General features: G+C 45.5%; 1 protein-coding gene across 1 annotated transcript in view; it reads right to left on the bottom strand.

The window, feature by feature from the left end:
• The window catches only part of LOC137547211 (ATP-binding cassette sub-family C member 2-like), an 86,945-nt gene that overhangs the window by 33,626 nt on the left and 38,814 nt on the right, over positions 1 to 14,505 (bottom strand). Inside the window, exons 6-11 of the mRNA XM_068270524.1 lie at positions 8,682 to 8,936; positions 6,874 to 6,939; positions 5,966 to 6,103; positions 4,547 to 4,693; positions 1,094 to 1,178; positions 943 to 1,009 (exon numbers count right to left, since the gene is read on the bottom strand). Coding sequence (XP_068126625.1) covers positions 943 to 1,009; positions 1,094 to 1,178; positions 4,547 to 4,693; positions 5,966 to 6,103; positions 6,874 to 6,939; positions 8,682 to 8,936 — 758 coding nt within the window. The remainder of the gene's footprint in view (positions 1 to 942; positions 1,010 to 1,093; positions 1,179 to 4,546; positions 4,694 to 5,965; positions 6,104 to 6,873; positions 6,940 to 8,681; positions 8,937 to 14,505) is intronic.

Raw genomic sequence — 14,505 nt, 5'->3', positions numbered from 1 at the left:
ACACCCCTATCCTAATAGATTATTGACCTGGTCACGTGATCACAGACCCCTGTTCTTGATTCAAATTATGTCATGTCATCTAGGAGGCAGACTGTGTGTGCAGCTAACAGGTAAGCCCAGCATCTGCTTCAGCCTGGGAATGGGGTGCAGTTTTCACGTTACTGTATACTGTTAATCACAGCACCAAGCAAGAGCTTTTCAAATAGCTGGTGCTTAAAAAGCACTGGTAGTGGGAACCAGGCCTTAGTGAGATGAGGCGGGGTGATGCATAGACACTGCAGGATTTTGCTGTCAGTATGTATCTGGCTGTTGGAGTTCAGTTTTTTTTTTTTTTAACAATATTAATTTATAAATTGTTTAGTCAATGTTTGCCCATTGTAAAAACCTTCCTCACCCCGATTTACATTCTGACATTTCTCACAGGTGGTGACATCTGTCACAGGGCGTCAAATGCAGCTCTGCGGAATGTTTGTTTCTGAGAATTCTGAAACCAGTAAAAATAGGCCCGGTCTCCCAGAATGCTTTGGAGGGGAGGGGACCCCTTGCAGCGCTGGGTTCCTGATTCGAATCCCAGCTGGGGCACAGTCTGCATGGATTATGTGACAAGACTATAACTTGTGTATACTCTTTTGGTGCTACATAAATACTAAATAATAATAATACCAGTATACAGCAATACTTAAATATAGGAAGTGCTTCTGATGCTAAAACCAGTGGGTAGGAAAGTATTGTAAGTATTCCAAATAATTTACTGCATTCTACTATATGTCGCTATGGTGCTTAGCCTTGTGTGTATTTATCAGTGGGCAGCACGGTGGTGTAGTGGTTAGCACCCTTGCCTTGCAGCGCTCGGTCCCCGGTTTGAATCCCAGATGGAGCACTATAAATACTAAATAATAATCGGTGACCCATACTGGAACAATATACTGCCATTTCTCTTACTCTCTCAGGATGGAGGGCCCATTCGTTTCCCACTGGAAGGAAGCTGCGCTAAATCCAATGGCATGGCCTGTGTGTAGCAAAAACAGAAATAAGCAGGAAAATCGGTGGCATGTTGCGTTCTATCAGAGTCTTTATAACAACTTCTACTTACTTCCTTTATAATTAGACTCTATATGTTCCGGGATGAGTTCCTCGCCGCACAGGAAGTGTTCCAGCCGCTTCAAACAAACTTTAGTCTGAAAAAGTAACCAGTCATTTTTATATTTGTTTTGCATACGGTACATACTGTACAGAGCTTATTCTTAAAACTATTATGTGCATAGTCCCCTACTTACAAACGACTCGAGTTACATTGTTTCCGAGAGACAAAGTTGTCTCCATGTACAAAATATACAATACTGATTTTTTTTATTACATATTTTGTTGTAAAATGTCACTCTATTGTAACTGGGATGCGTGAAGGTAAACCACAGCAGAGAACGTGCTAGTTAATAGGTCTATTAACTAACTAACATGGTCTCTGCTGTGGTTTACCTAGACACAACCCACCAGCTTACTAAAAGGGAACCTGAAGTGAGAAGTATATGGAGGCTGCCATATTTATTTCCTTGTAAACACTTCAGGACCATAGGCTTAAACCCCCCTAGTAGGCCTGAACGATTTTATGGAAAAATTGAATTGAACGATTTCTGTCCGAAATCACGATTTCGATTCGATTCGCGATTTCCTTCAAATAAAGCTTTGTTCCCCCTGTGTCTCCCTGTCCCCTGCCTCTCTGTGCACCATCTGTGTCTTGTTGTGCCCCCCTCTGTTTTTCTGTGTACCTGCTCTGGGTCTCTCTCTGTGCCCCCTCTGTCCCCCAAGCTGCGACAGTGCTGGATATACCTTCCAGCACAAGTCCAAAGATGCCCGTCTATCCACTTCTCCTGCAGGATCCAATGCATGGCATACTTCCTTTATGTCTTGTGACATACAGGAACCAGGAAGTGTGCCGTGCACATGAGCCGGCAGACAACAATAGAGGCCAGGCGCCGCACTCCACGGGACTAGGGGGAAGTATGAAAACACTTCTTCAAACTTCCCCTATGCTGAAATGACGTCATCGCGATACTCGCTGCTTTCACGATTCAGAAATTGTGATCTTGGTGATTGCGATTTCGATTTAAATTCGATTTATCTTTCAGGCCTACCCCCTAGTGATTTAGGCCACTGCAGCTGTAAGGGCTCACTGCAGGGCCGTACAGCACACAAGTGTCTCATCACCCTCCCCCCCTCCCCCATCCCATTTCTGCTGACCAACAGAGCTTTCTGGTGGTGGGCTCTGATTGCCGCTGCAATGTTTATTTATTTATTTTTTCTAATAAACTCCCCTTTTACCCCCCTCCAGCCAATGACAGCGATCAGCTGTCATGGACATAAGCCTATGAGAGCCGATCGCTCCTGAGATCCAGTGGGGACAGCCGAGTGACACGGCTGTCCCCAGTACAGCGCTGCCGTAGATCGTATTGCTGTACAATGTAAATCGCTATCTAACAGTCTCCTAGCAGCCACTGGGAGACTGATGAAGGTCATTCAAGGGGGTATGGGGTATACACACGCACCGGCGCGCGCAATCCCCTGCAATCTCCGGGGTTCACGCCAATTGGCATGGAGCGGTCGGGCTGTCCTGCTGATCTATTTGGCTGCAGTAGTGTTTGAATAACACCAGAAACATGCATGCAGCTAATCTTGACAGATCTGACAATAATGTCAGAAACACCTGATCTGTATATGCTTGTTCAGGGTCTGTGGCTGAAAGTATTAGAGGCGGAGGGTCAGCAGGATAGCCAGGCAACTGGTACCGCTTAAAATAAAATGAATTTGGCAGCCTCCATATCCCTCTCACTTCAGCTGTCCTACAACCAAAAGTATAAGACACCTGAACTGCTGCATGCTTGTTCAGGGTTTATGGCTAAAAGTATGAGAGGTAGAGGATCAGCAGCAACTGGTATTGCTTAAAAGGAAATATGGTAGCTTCCATATACCTCTCACTTCAGGTTCCCTTTAACAAACTACAGCCTGGCTGCCTGTGTGCTGCACAGTGGAGCTACACACTGCAGCGAGGATACAAACAGACCAAAGTGCCGTACAATGATCACTAAGAGCCGTCTGCTTACCCGCCCGCTGTGCACCCACAGATTGCAGGAGACGCACAAGGGCGGGTTACAGCGAGTATAAGACCCCTATCTGTTCTGCGTTAGTGACCCTGAGGCCTTGTTCACATTATAGGCATTTTTGTAAAATTTTAAGCGCGGGCGATTTTCAAAATCGCCCTGAAAGCGCTTGTGCAATGATTCTCTATGACAGAGTTCATATCAGAGCGGTTCATTTGCGATCCGCTTTGAAAAGCGGTGCTTGGGCCATTTTTCAGGCGATTTGCCTCAATGGAAGGTATAGGAAAAACGCAAAAAACACTCACAAAATCGCTTTGACAAGCAATTGCGTGAGCATTTTTTTAAAAAAACAATACATTGTATTTATTTTTTCTGAATTTTTTTTCCAGATCAAAAGACAGAAGTGCTCTGCAAAAGCTCTTACAAAAACGCCCACAAAAACGAGCGAACGCGTAGAAAATTGCCGGTTTACTCCTCAGCCGGCTGGCCAATTGTTTCTCCTTTGAGTTTCTCCTGAGTGTGCTCTGTTTACTTTGTGTCTATTGCCAGATTCTTCCTACCACCCTGATTGGATGTATAGAGCTGTACCATACATCTGATTCTCATACAAAATACACAGTCAACTTTGATCGCTCCTTCGGCAGCCAAACAGAAGTGTACATTTACCAGATTCTTCTGGTGTGACTTTGTCCGGAGGTGTTGCCTCAGATAATCAATGAACAGTATGACTACCTGCAGGGCCGGATTTACAGCTCAGGAGCCTATTGGCACATAAGCTCCGGCGCCCTAAACCCTGCCCCTTAACACGGGCCACACCCCTCACACACACCCTATAGACATTTAGATGTGCTCCCCTTCCCCCTCCCCCTATGCCAGCTATATGTGGGTGCCCCAGTATAGGTTAGCCAGCTATAGGTGCCCCCCAGTATAGGTAGCTAGCTATAGAAGCCCCAGTATAGGTTAGCCAGCTATATGTGCCCCATTATAGGTAGCCAGACATAGGTGCCCCCCAGTATAGGTAGCTCGCTATAGAAGCCCCAGTATAGGTTAGCCAGTTATAGGTGCCCCTAGTATAGGTTAGCCAGCTATAGGTGCCCCAGTATAGGTAGCCAAACATAGGTGCCCCCAGTATAGGTAGCTATAGGTGCTCCAGTATAGGAGCACTGTTACGAGGTACTGGGTCAAAAGTACAGAAACCTGCTGTAGCTATGGAGACAGCGCCAGACACGCTGCCGCTACTGAAGGGACTCGCCTACAGCGCCTATGGGTAAATCCAGTCCTGACTACCTGTAACGGCTCCCCTAGTTCTGAAAATCAGATATCATATAAGACTGCACATGACCCTCCGATGGGCATGGTGACAATTGCCAAATAGCCCTCTTGTGAAAGTGGAATGAGGTTGACTCTTTACAGTAGAAACTGATTCATGAAAGAAGTGGGAATATACTTACCTGCGCTACTGATGAGATCACCATCGGCAGATCAAACAATGGGAGGCGCAGGATGTTGAAGAGAGAGATGGTGGTAAACACTTTGGATGCTGTTAAAACGTTGTCTGCATCCATCAGGAAATATACGCCAAATGTAGCGATAGACACCTATAAAACACAAACAAGGAAGAAGTTATTCTGCCCAGATACCACCAGAGTATCCCAGCCCCTCTTATGTTCATTCCAGCTATACAATCTGTCACAAAGCAGGGACCAAATGCTAGAGAGCGGGGTGAAGGAGCACGCCACCTGCTGCATATGTTAGGTAAATATTAAACATTTCAATACAATATTTCACATTAAAAAAAATTAAAAAACTAATGTTAAAAAAATGAACATACTGTACTGGTAACTATTAAAAAAAAAAAAAAAAAAGAAGAAAAGAAAAAAAATCACAGTAAGTTCCATTTCGTAAGGCAAAGAAGCAAATAACCAGCGGTCCAATTCAATTGTTCTTTTAGCTCTAAACTAGAAAAAAAAAAAAAATCAGATCTGATAGGTTTAATGTCTTTAGACCTGTACACACACCTGATTTAAGTCGGCTGAGGTGGCCAATAACAACCACATCAGCCAATAATCAGGCGTGTGTATGACAGCCAGTGACCCTTGACTCCCAACCAGCAAGTAATCCACTGGGCGGATCAACTCACCTCCAGTGACGCGGATACCCCGCCGATGCCATTATTCGCACTGCTCCAATCACACCACACACACCGGTCATTTTCCCTCTGCCCTTCCCCCACCCCCACCCCACTGCACTGCACAGCAACACAGCGCGTCATCAGCTACGTAGCTGACACGCAAATGTACAGCCTGGCCCGGCGATGTTGCCCAAAGGGATCAAGTCCTGATCCCCGAAATCCGTCAAAGGTGTGTACGCAGCTTTACCCAATACCACGGGATCTTCCTATACAACTACTTAGAACACAGACACGCTAGGTACGCACACACACACTCGATGAGTGTTTCCTGTCAGGGGCCCAGTTCCATCCTTCGGGAGACACTGCGATGTACGAGTGGTGTACAGACGTAAGCTATGGCTACAGCTGAAGGAAGTGTGTTGTACTATGGGGTAGGGAGGAAGAATGATGGCAACAGGAGGGGTGGGAAGGGGGAGCATTGGCTCGGCTCTACATCCAGTGTGCCGAATGTTTATGTGACTTCAAGGAACACCTGTACACACACTAGACTGGTCTGAACAGCTGCCTTGGCCGAGTGTCATCTGACGTGTATACACAGCTGTAGGTATAGCATTGGTTCCTGCTTGATTGATTTGTATAAAAGCATTTATATTTGAATGTGCAGAGGGTTAACGGATAGTGATAATCAGACTGAAAACACATGACTGCAAGCATGAAAAATGGCGAAGTGGTGTCTTACCAGGAAGGGGATGCAGGTCAGAGTCAGCATGGAGAATGTCGTCAGATACCCAGAAGATTTTAGTACATCCATTTCACCCTCCCGAATGTCAGCCACTTTCCTCTGGTAGGACGGCTCCCATGCGTACAGCTTGAGAATCTACAAACAATGTACAATATTCATAAGAACAATAACAAAAAGGTAAAAACACGGCTAACTTCAGCTCTTCCCTTTCCCTCCCCTCTCTACCCCCTAAAACACCACAAGGGGGCGGCTGTGTCAGATACTCACCCTCTCTGCTCTAACTCGGCAGAGTAAGTGCTCCATCTACCCCATCCCACAACGTTACACTCAAAGAGCAAGTGCATAGGAAAAACAATTGCTTTCTTCCTATGCACTGTGCGTTTTATAGTGTGAAAGGGTCCTTATGCTGTAAATTTAAAATTAAAAAACTACCTTTCTGGGAGGGGGAAGCCTCTGGATCCTAAAGGCTTCCCTCGTCCTCCCTTTTAGCCCCATTCTTGAGCTGGGACCCCCAAAATCCACAGAATAACAAGCCTGTGACGCCCCTCACGCAGGCGCATGCTTACCGCTCAGGCTTCGGCGGAATTAGCTGAGCCTATCCGGTCCGCTCTACTGCACTGGTGCAGACGGCTCCCGCCTGTGCTGTAGAGCGGTCCCCATCAGGCTCGGCTATGTCCACCGCAGCCACTAGTGTGCACAGAATAGTTATGGTTCAGGAGTCCGAGCAGTAGTTTACGCTTGTGCGCCGAAAAGCCCTTGTCAGGGTACTTTCATGGGGTCCCAGTGCAGGGACTGGGCACAACGGGAGAACAAGGCAAGCCTCTTTAGGATTCAGAGGTTTCACATTTTTTTCACTACAGGTTCACTTAACCTTTTTAAGAATTCCTAGGGAATGGTGTACGCACCTTTATACCATGTAAGATTTCATTCAGTAATTTGATGCGCTGGTCTTTGCTCTTCAAATGACTTTTCTGTAAATGGAAAAAAAGCCTGTTGTAAAACTATTACAAAACCAGGTACTATAAACTTAAAGAAAACTTTAACTTTTGTGGAATGTTTATGTAACACGTTGGTGCTGCACAAACCATCCTACTACTATAATGATATTAACAGTCACCTCTACGCTTTAGTCTGCTGGAAGCTATGCTTATCCAGACACAGCAGATGATTCAAAACACGCTCGCCTGCCGCCATCATAACATACACTGGCCCATAGGGTCAAAGGCACGGTAAACTTGCTGTGTTTAGGGAGCACACGGCAGTTTTACGTGCGCTGTGTGCAGTTACCTTGTGCCTCCTAGCTTAGCCTGTGTTACTCCAACACTTGATTTACTAAGGTAACACAGGTCACACTAATCGCATAGCACAGTAATGGTAAAATAGCCATGGTGCTCCTTGTACATGGCAACTTAACAGTGCTTTTGTGAATATGATCCCCTGTATAGTGAACACACTCAGCCCTCCCCCCCCTGCCCAAATAAAATGGTGATGGGGTGGAGTGCAAAGGCAAAGCCTGCATCTGATAAAAATGAAGGCAGCACCCCCCATGCAAGTCTGTTATGATTCCTGAGTCCACACACTACTGCATGTGACGTTCCCGTTCATGCCATAGCTGAACACACTGGTAACAGCGGCCCATGTCCATTCACATACGTATCTTATACCAGCTGAGGATTCCTCGAGGGCAACTGAGAGGGAAATGAGCATCTGATCTAGTGGTGGGAAGTCCTTAAAAAACAGTCATTAGAGTATTGTTTTTATTTAGTATTTATTTAGCGGCAACATTTCCGCAGCGCTGTACAGAGTATATTGTCTTGTGACTAACTTTCCCTCATGCTGGGAATACACGGTAAGATTCTGATTCTGTAGGGGGGGGGGGGGGGGGGTCAGGGGGAAAATGAGTTGAACTTACCCGGGGCTTCTAATGGTCCCCCGCAGGCTTCCTGTGCCCGCGCAGCCACTCCCCAATGCTCCGGCCCCGCCTCCGGTTCACTTCTGGAATTTCAGACTTTAAAGTCTGAAAATCACTGCGCCTGCGTTGCCGTGTCCTCACTCCCGCTGATGGCACCAAGAGCGTACTGCGCAGGCCCAGTATGGTCTGTGCCTGCGCCATGCGCTCCTGGTGACATCAGGGGAAGTGAGGACACGGCAACGCAGGTTTAAAGTTTAAACTTTAAAGTCTGAAATTCCAGAAGTTAAAACGGAGGCGGGGCCGGAGCATTGGTGAGTGACTGCGCGGGCACAGGATGCCTGCGGGGGACCATTAGAAGCCCCGGGTAAGTTCAAACCATTTTCCCCCGACCCCCTACAGTATCCCTTTAAAGAATAAAATACTGTACATGTATTGTTTCTTTAAAGGGAACCTGAGCTGAGAGGGATATGGAGGCTGACATGTTTATTTCCTTTTAAATAATACACATTGCCTGGCTGTCCTGTTGATCCTCTGCGTCTAATACGTTAAGCCATAGACCCTGAACAAGAATGCAGATCAGATGTCTATGTCAAAACTGACCAGAAAAGCTGCATGCTTGTTTCAGGTGTGTGATTTAGACCCTACTGACCAGAAAGATCAGTAGGACTGCCAGGCAACTGGTATTGTTTAAAAGGAAATAAATATGGCAGCTTCCATAGGTCTCACACCTTGGGTACCTTTTAAAGTCACTCACACCAAACAGCTATAAAATACTATTACACTAAAATATCTCCACCTTACCTTCAGCTGCTTGACTTTGCCAGCAATGTATGCATTGAACGGTATGACCAGAATCAGCACAGCCACACCGGCCAGCACGGAGGGCCCGAGCTCCTGCCACAGGAAGAAGACAGCCATGAGGATCTGGAAGGGGGCGGACCACAGCAGGTTCAGGTTCACCGCCAGATCCATCAGCTGCTGCGCATCTGATGACATCAGGTTCACCAGTTCACCCGTCGTGTATTTCCTCCGGGAAGAGTTTGCCAAGGTCAACGACTGCAAGGATCGTACAAGTGTTAAAGAAGAACGCCAGTGAAAATAATGTAATTAAAAAAAAGTGCTTCATTTTTACAATAATTATGTATTCAGCGGTTTGCAAAAGTATTCGGCTCCCTTGAAGTTTTCCACATTTTGTCATATTACTGCCACAAACATGAATCAAGTTTATTGGAATTCCACGTGAAAAACCAATACAAAGTGGTGTACACGTGAGAAGTGGAACGAAAATCATACATGATTCCAAACATTATTTTTTATAAATAAATAACTGCAAAGTGGGGTGTGCATAAATTTTCAGCCCCCTTTGGTCTGAGTGCAGTCAGTTGCCCATAGCTATTGCCTGATGAGTACTAATGACTAAATAGAGTGCACCTGTGTGTAATCTAATGTACGTACAAATACAGCTGCTCTGTGATGACCTCAGATGTTGTCTAAGAGAATATTTGGAGCAACAACACCATGAAGTCCAAAGAACACACCAGACAGGTCAGGGATAAAGTTATTAAGAAATTTAAAGCAGGCTTAGGCTACAAAAAGATTTCCAAAGCCTTGAACATCCCACGGAGCACTGTTCAAGCGATCATTCAGAAATGGAAGGAGTATGGCACAACTGTAAGCCTACCAAGACAAGGCCGTCCACCTAAACTCACAGGCCGAACAAAGAGCGCTGATCAGAAATGCAGTCAAGAGGCCCATGGTCAGGCGGGGGAATCTGTCCATAGGACAACTATTAGTCGTGCACTGCACAAAGTTGGCCTTTATGGAAGAGTGGCAAGAAGCATAAGAAGTCCCGTTTGCAGTTTGCCACAAGCCATGTGGGGGACACAGCAAACATGTGGAAGAAGGCGCTCTGGTCAGATGAGACCACAATGGAACTTTTTGGCCAAAATGCAAAGCGCTATGTGTGGCAGAAAACTAGCACTGCACATCACTCTGAACCCACCATCTTCACTGTAAAATATGGTGGTGGCAACATCATGCTCTGGGGTGCTTCTCTTCAGCAGGGACAGGGAAGCTGGTCAGAGTTGATGGGAAGATGGATGGAGCCACATACCGGGCAATCTTGGAAGAAAACCTCTTGGAGTCTGCAAAAGACTTGAGACTGGGGCGGAGGTTCACCTTCTAGCAGGATAACGACCCTAAACATAAAGCCAGGGCAACAATAGAATCATTTAACCTTCCTGGCGGCAACGTAGTTCGGGGTAAGCCGCGCAGGAGGTTTTCTCAGGCCCTGCCGGGCTGATTTGCTTCATTTTTTTTGCTGCACGCAGCTAGCACTTTGCTAGCTGCGTCAGCACACCGATCGCCGCCGCCCCGCGCTCGATCGTCGCTATCCGTCGCGCCGCATGCCCCCCCCCCCCCCAGACCCCGTGCGCTGCCCGGCCAATCAGTGCCAGGCAGTGCTGAGGGGTGGATCGGGACTCCCAATGACGTCGCTGACGTCATCCCGCCCCGTCGCCATGGCTGCTGCTTGCTTATTTGCAGTTGGAAACAGCTGTAACCAACTATTTCCCACAATGCAACAAGGCTCACAGACAGGAAATTGTCAGGACCATAGTCATCACAGTTTTCTGTAGGAGGGGTTTCACCACAATATCAGCCATACAGAGCCCCCTGATGATCAATTTGTGAAAAGGAAAAGATTTCTCATGTAAAAGGGGGTATTAGCTGATTGGGATGAAGTTCAATTCTTGGTCACGGTTTCTCTTTAAATACAGTTGTATGTTTAACTGTCAAATCTAAGAAAATCTCAATTTGGTGTAGAAAAAAAGGTTAAAAACAGTATTACGCACTACAGGGCTGACACTATTCCCACTTTTCTCAATCATTACCTTTAGTTATATCAACAACTCACTGAGAAACATATTATTTCCTTAACCATATTTTTGCAAGCTAAATTACGATTGCACAGAAATAGCAGAAAGAAAGACAACACAACTGAAAGAAAGGGGAGGAAGGGTGAAAAGACATATGGTAGCAGCATGTATATTCATGTTTTGTCCACTAGATGATGCCATACCCATAAATGCGTAGCCACGCAAACAAAGCTATAACTAGGATTCCTTATCCGTGCTGTGCTAAAGGTAGCCATACAGCTATCAATTTTACAGCCCATTCGACCATCTGATTCGATAACGTTTTCGAACTGGATGAAAATCAGTGCAGCAACAAGCATGCCCAATCGCCAATGCAACCGATATCAGGCCAAAATTGGTCGACTATATTAAACGAACATGCTGATCTTAGGCCGACGTGGTCGTTCAAGTACGCGGCAGAAACGTTTTTTGACCAACGAATGCGACAGAACCCTCGGCTACTGTCTCCCCGAATGAATGAACGAGTGAATGATTTAATAATGATGCTGGGGGTGATGGGTGTAAAGCTGCTTTTTAAAAAAAATATTTTCACCTCAAAAACACTTTCCTTGTCAAAAATGCCACGGACAATGGGTTTTAACACTTTAAAATGGTCTGAAACTCAGCATTTCTTCTCTGCTCTAAAAGATTACCGTATTTTCCTGCGTATAAGACGACTGGGCGTATAAGACGACCCCCAACTTTTCCAGTTAAAATATACATTTTGGGATATACTCGCCCTATAAGACTACCACTCTTGACTCTTGGACATTTATATGCTGTACTGTATTGTATGTACTGGTGCTATACTGTATAAACAGGTATAGATACTAGTGCTGTACTGTATATGGTGCCCAGTATACAACAACCAGCCAATCGCAGCAAGCTTTACATACCTTCCCAGCATCGCCCCTTGCTGCTTTCATACGGTCGCCGCATATGCCTGGGATGCGGCCTCGGACGTTTTTGAGCTCCTCCCACCGTATGTGGCAACCGTAGATTCTCCAGTCCGGCTCGGAGGTCTCAGCACCCACCCTGTAAGACGACCCCCGACTTTTGAGAAGATTTTCCTGGGTTAAAAAGTAGTCTACGCCAGCTAAAACCTACTACTAGAAAAAAACGGTAGCAGAACAGGACTCAGTTAGGGCCTGTTTCCACAAGGGCCAAATCCAACCTTAATCTGCAATGTTTCCCCACAGGCGAGACGGGCAGGGAAAGGCTGCCTATCCCTCCTATAGCTTGCCATCCGGATCTCACTGTGATGTGATACTGGATGGCATGTTGCAGTTTCCCCCAGCATGCACCCAAATCCTAGCTCAGTGGAATCGCCCGTTTGATCGATTTTCGATTCATTTTTCCACTCGATTTCCCGCTCAATTTTCTTATCATTTCTTATCAATTTCCATTCACTTATATTAGAAATCGACCAGAAAAACGATTGAAAATAATATCTGACACGACAGAAATGATCTATCGAACCATCTACAGTATATAACACAAAATTGTATGGTGTGTACCTAGCATAATGCTGGGCATACATGATCCGTTTCTGCGGCTCGATTAGCCACCGGATCGACTCCCGTGCGTCCCCGCGCGCGCCTGGCTACATCCCGAAGGCCATGTGCGCTCCCACGGTAGATCGTGCGTGTGCATGCGCCCTCCCGGCCGCGGATCGTTAGTTCAGGAATGAATGAATCGGCCATGGTGCCCGAACATAAGGAGTTCTTTGGGCGAGACTCCCTAACACTGCTACTGCCTACTGAGTGCGCTCTAGTGGCTGCCTCGCAAGCGCTTTGAGTCCGACAGGAGAAAGGCGCTATACAAATACTGCCATTATTATTATTATTATTATTATTCCTCTCCACGGCAGAAAAAGCGACCGCTTCTCTCGGAAGCCTCGCTTTTTCTGCCTCTTATGTCCCCCTACGTCCCTCTAAGCGTACTAGAGTGAGGTCATGTAAACATACTCAAGGTTGCCATCTTGTGGCCAAAAAGTAAAACTACATCTACATATAAAAAAGAAACACATAATTACATAAAAAAAAATACTATTTACATCCCATCCTCCCAAAAATACCCAAATAAAATGGTTAATAAAATAAAGAAAAACATTACAATAAAAAAAAACACGTAAATATTTACCCAAGGGTCTAAACTTTTTAAATATCCATGTAAAGATGAAATATTTCTATTTTTTTTATTATAAGCTTGTAAATAGTGATCGATGCAAAACGGAAAAAATGCACTTTTATTTCCAAATAAAATATTGTCGCCATACATTGTGATAGGGACATAATTTAAACGGTGTAGTAACCGGGACTATTAGGCAAATACAATACGTGGGTTTTAATTATCGAGGCATGTATTATTTTAAAACTATAATGGCTGAAAATGGAGAAATAATGATTTTTTTACGTTTTTTCTTATTCTTCCTGTTAAAATGCATTTACAGTTAAGTACCTCTTAGCAAAATGTACCACCCAAAGAAAGCCTAATTGGTGGCGGAAAAAACAAGATATAGATCAGTTCACTTTGATAAGTAGTGATAAAGTTATAGGCTAATGAATGGGAGCTGAACATTGCTCAGATGCATAAAGTGAAAACGACTGAAGGCTGAAGTGGTTAATGAATATTATGTCACTGTTTAATCCTGCTTCCCGCACTCCTGATCTGCAGGAGCTGGTAAAAGCAGTGTATTTGAGCGTAGATTAGATACTCTACAGCTGTGTAGTTGCCAAGCCCAAACTGCTCTGTAACTGCTCACCAATGACAACAAAGGACGTAATTAATCATTCATTTCTATGTGAACTATCAGTTGCTGATTTCAGCACTGTGGAACTAGTCACAGCTTCACACGCCAGCCTTCCTGGGTGTGTCGCCCTTCATCGTACCCGCTGAACTCTCTTACATTTTACACCTTATGGGGATTAGTTCATGAAACTGTGAAAAAGAGATAAAGTTGTACCAAGTACATTATCATAGTAAACATACAAGGAACATTTTGCCTCAGGAAATGGTTACAACTTCTGAAAACTAGTGTACTGCATTGTGATCTGCATCATATAACAATCCTACCTGTGTTTCTGCTCTGGCCTAATAGTATGTGGGATTCATGTGCAGCCAAATAGATGGAACATTCTTTGTTTGTCTGTAATAAAATAAATAGAGCGGTTGCATAGCCACGTTGTCCTCCCAAATGAGGACATGTGCAACCAGTTCACGTAAAGCTTTGTACATGCGCTTGACTGATGATGGCTGAGGCGGTCGTTATCAGCCGTGTGTACAGAGGCACCCGATCCCCGACCTGTAACGTACAAGCCAATAATTTAAAGCATAAATTCATCAGTAGTGACGGTCAATTCCTTTGTGCACGCCGCTCCCTCACATGACACCACGCACGCACCTCGTTCCAGGGCCGGCCTTAGGTTTCACAGCGCCCTGAGCGTAACCAGATTTTTACCCCCCCCCCCCATTCATCCTCTTTGCGCACGCACACGCCCATTTGCAAGTTCCCCCCTTTAGTATCTTTAGTATATATAGGCAGATCCCCATTTAGTGTATATAGGCAGATCCCCCCCTTTAGTATCTATAGTCAGATCCCCTTTTAGTGTATATATGCAGACACCCCACAGCCCCCCCCCCCCCCCCCACACCCCGGTACGCTTTTAGGGTATATAGGCAGATTCCCCCCCCCCTTTAGTGTATGTAGT

This window comes from Hyperolius riggenbachi, chromosome 2 (genome assembly GCF_040937935.1).
Source record: "Hyperolius riggenbachi isolate aHypRig1 chromosome 2, aHypRig1.pri, whole genome shotgun sequence".
NCBI classification, from domain to species: Eukaryota; Metazoa; Chordata; class Amphibia; order Anura; family Hyperoliidae; genus Hyperolius; species Hyperolius riggenbachi.
Note: the sequence above shows the minus strand (reverse complement) of the source record. Positions and strands in the feature narration are given on the sequence as shown.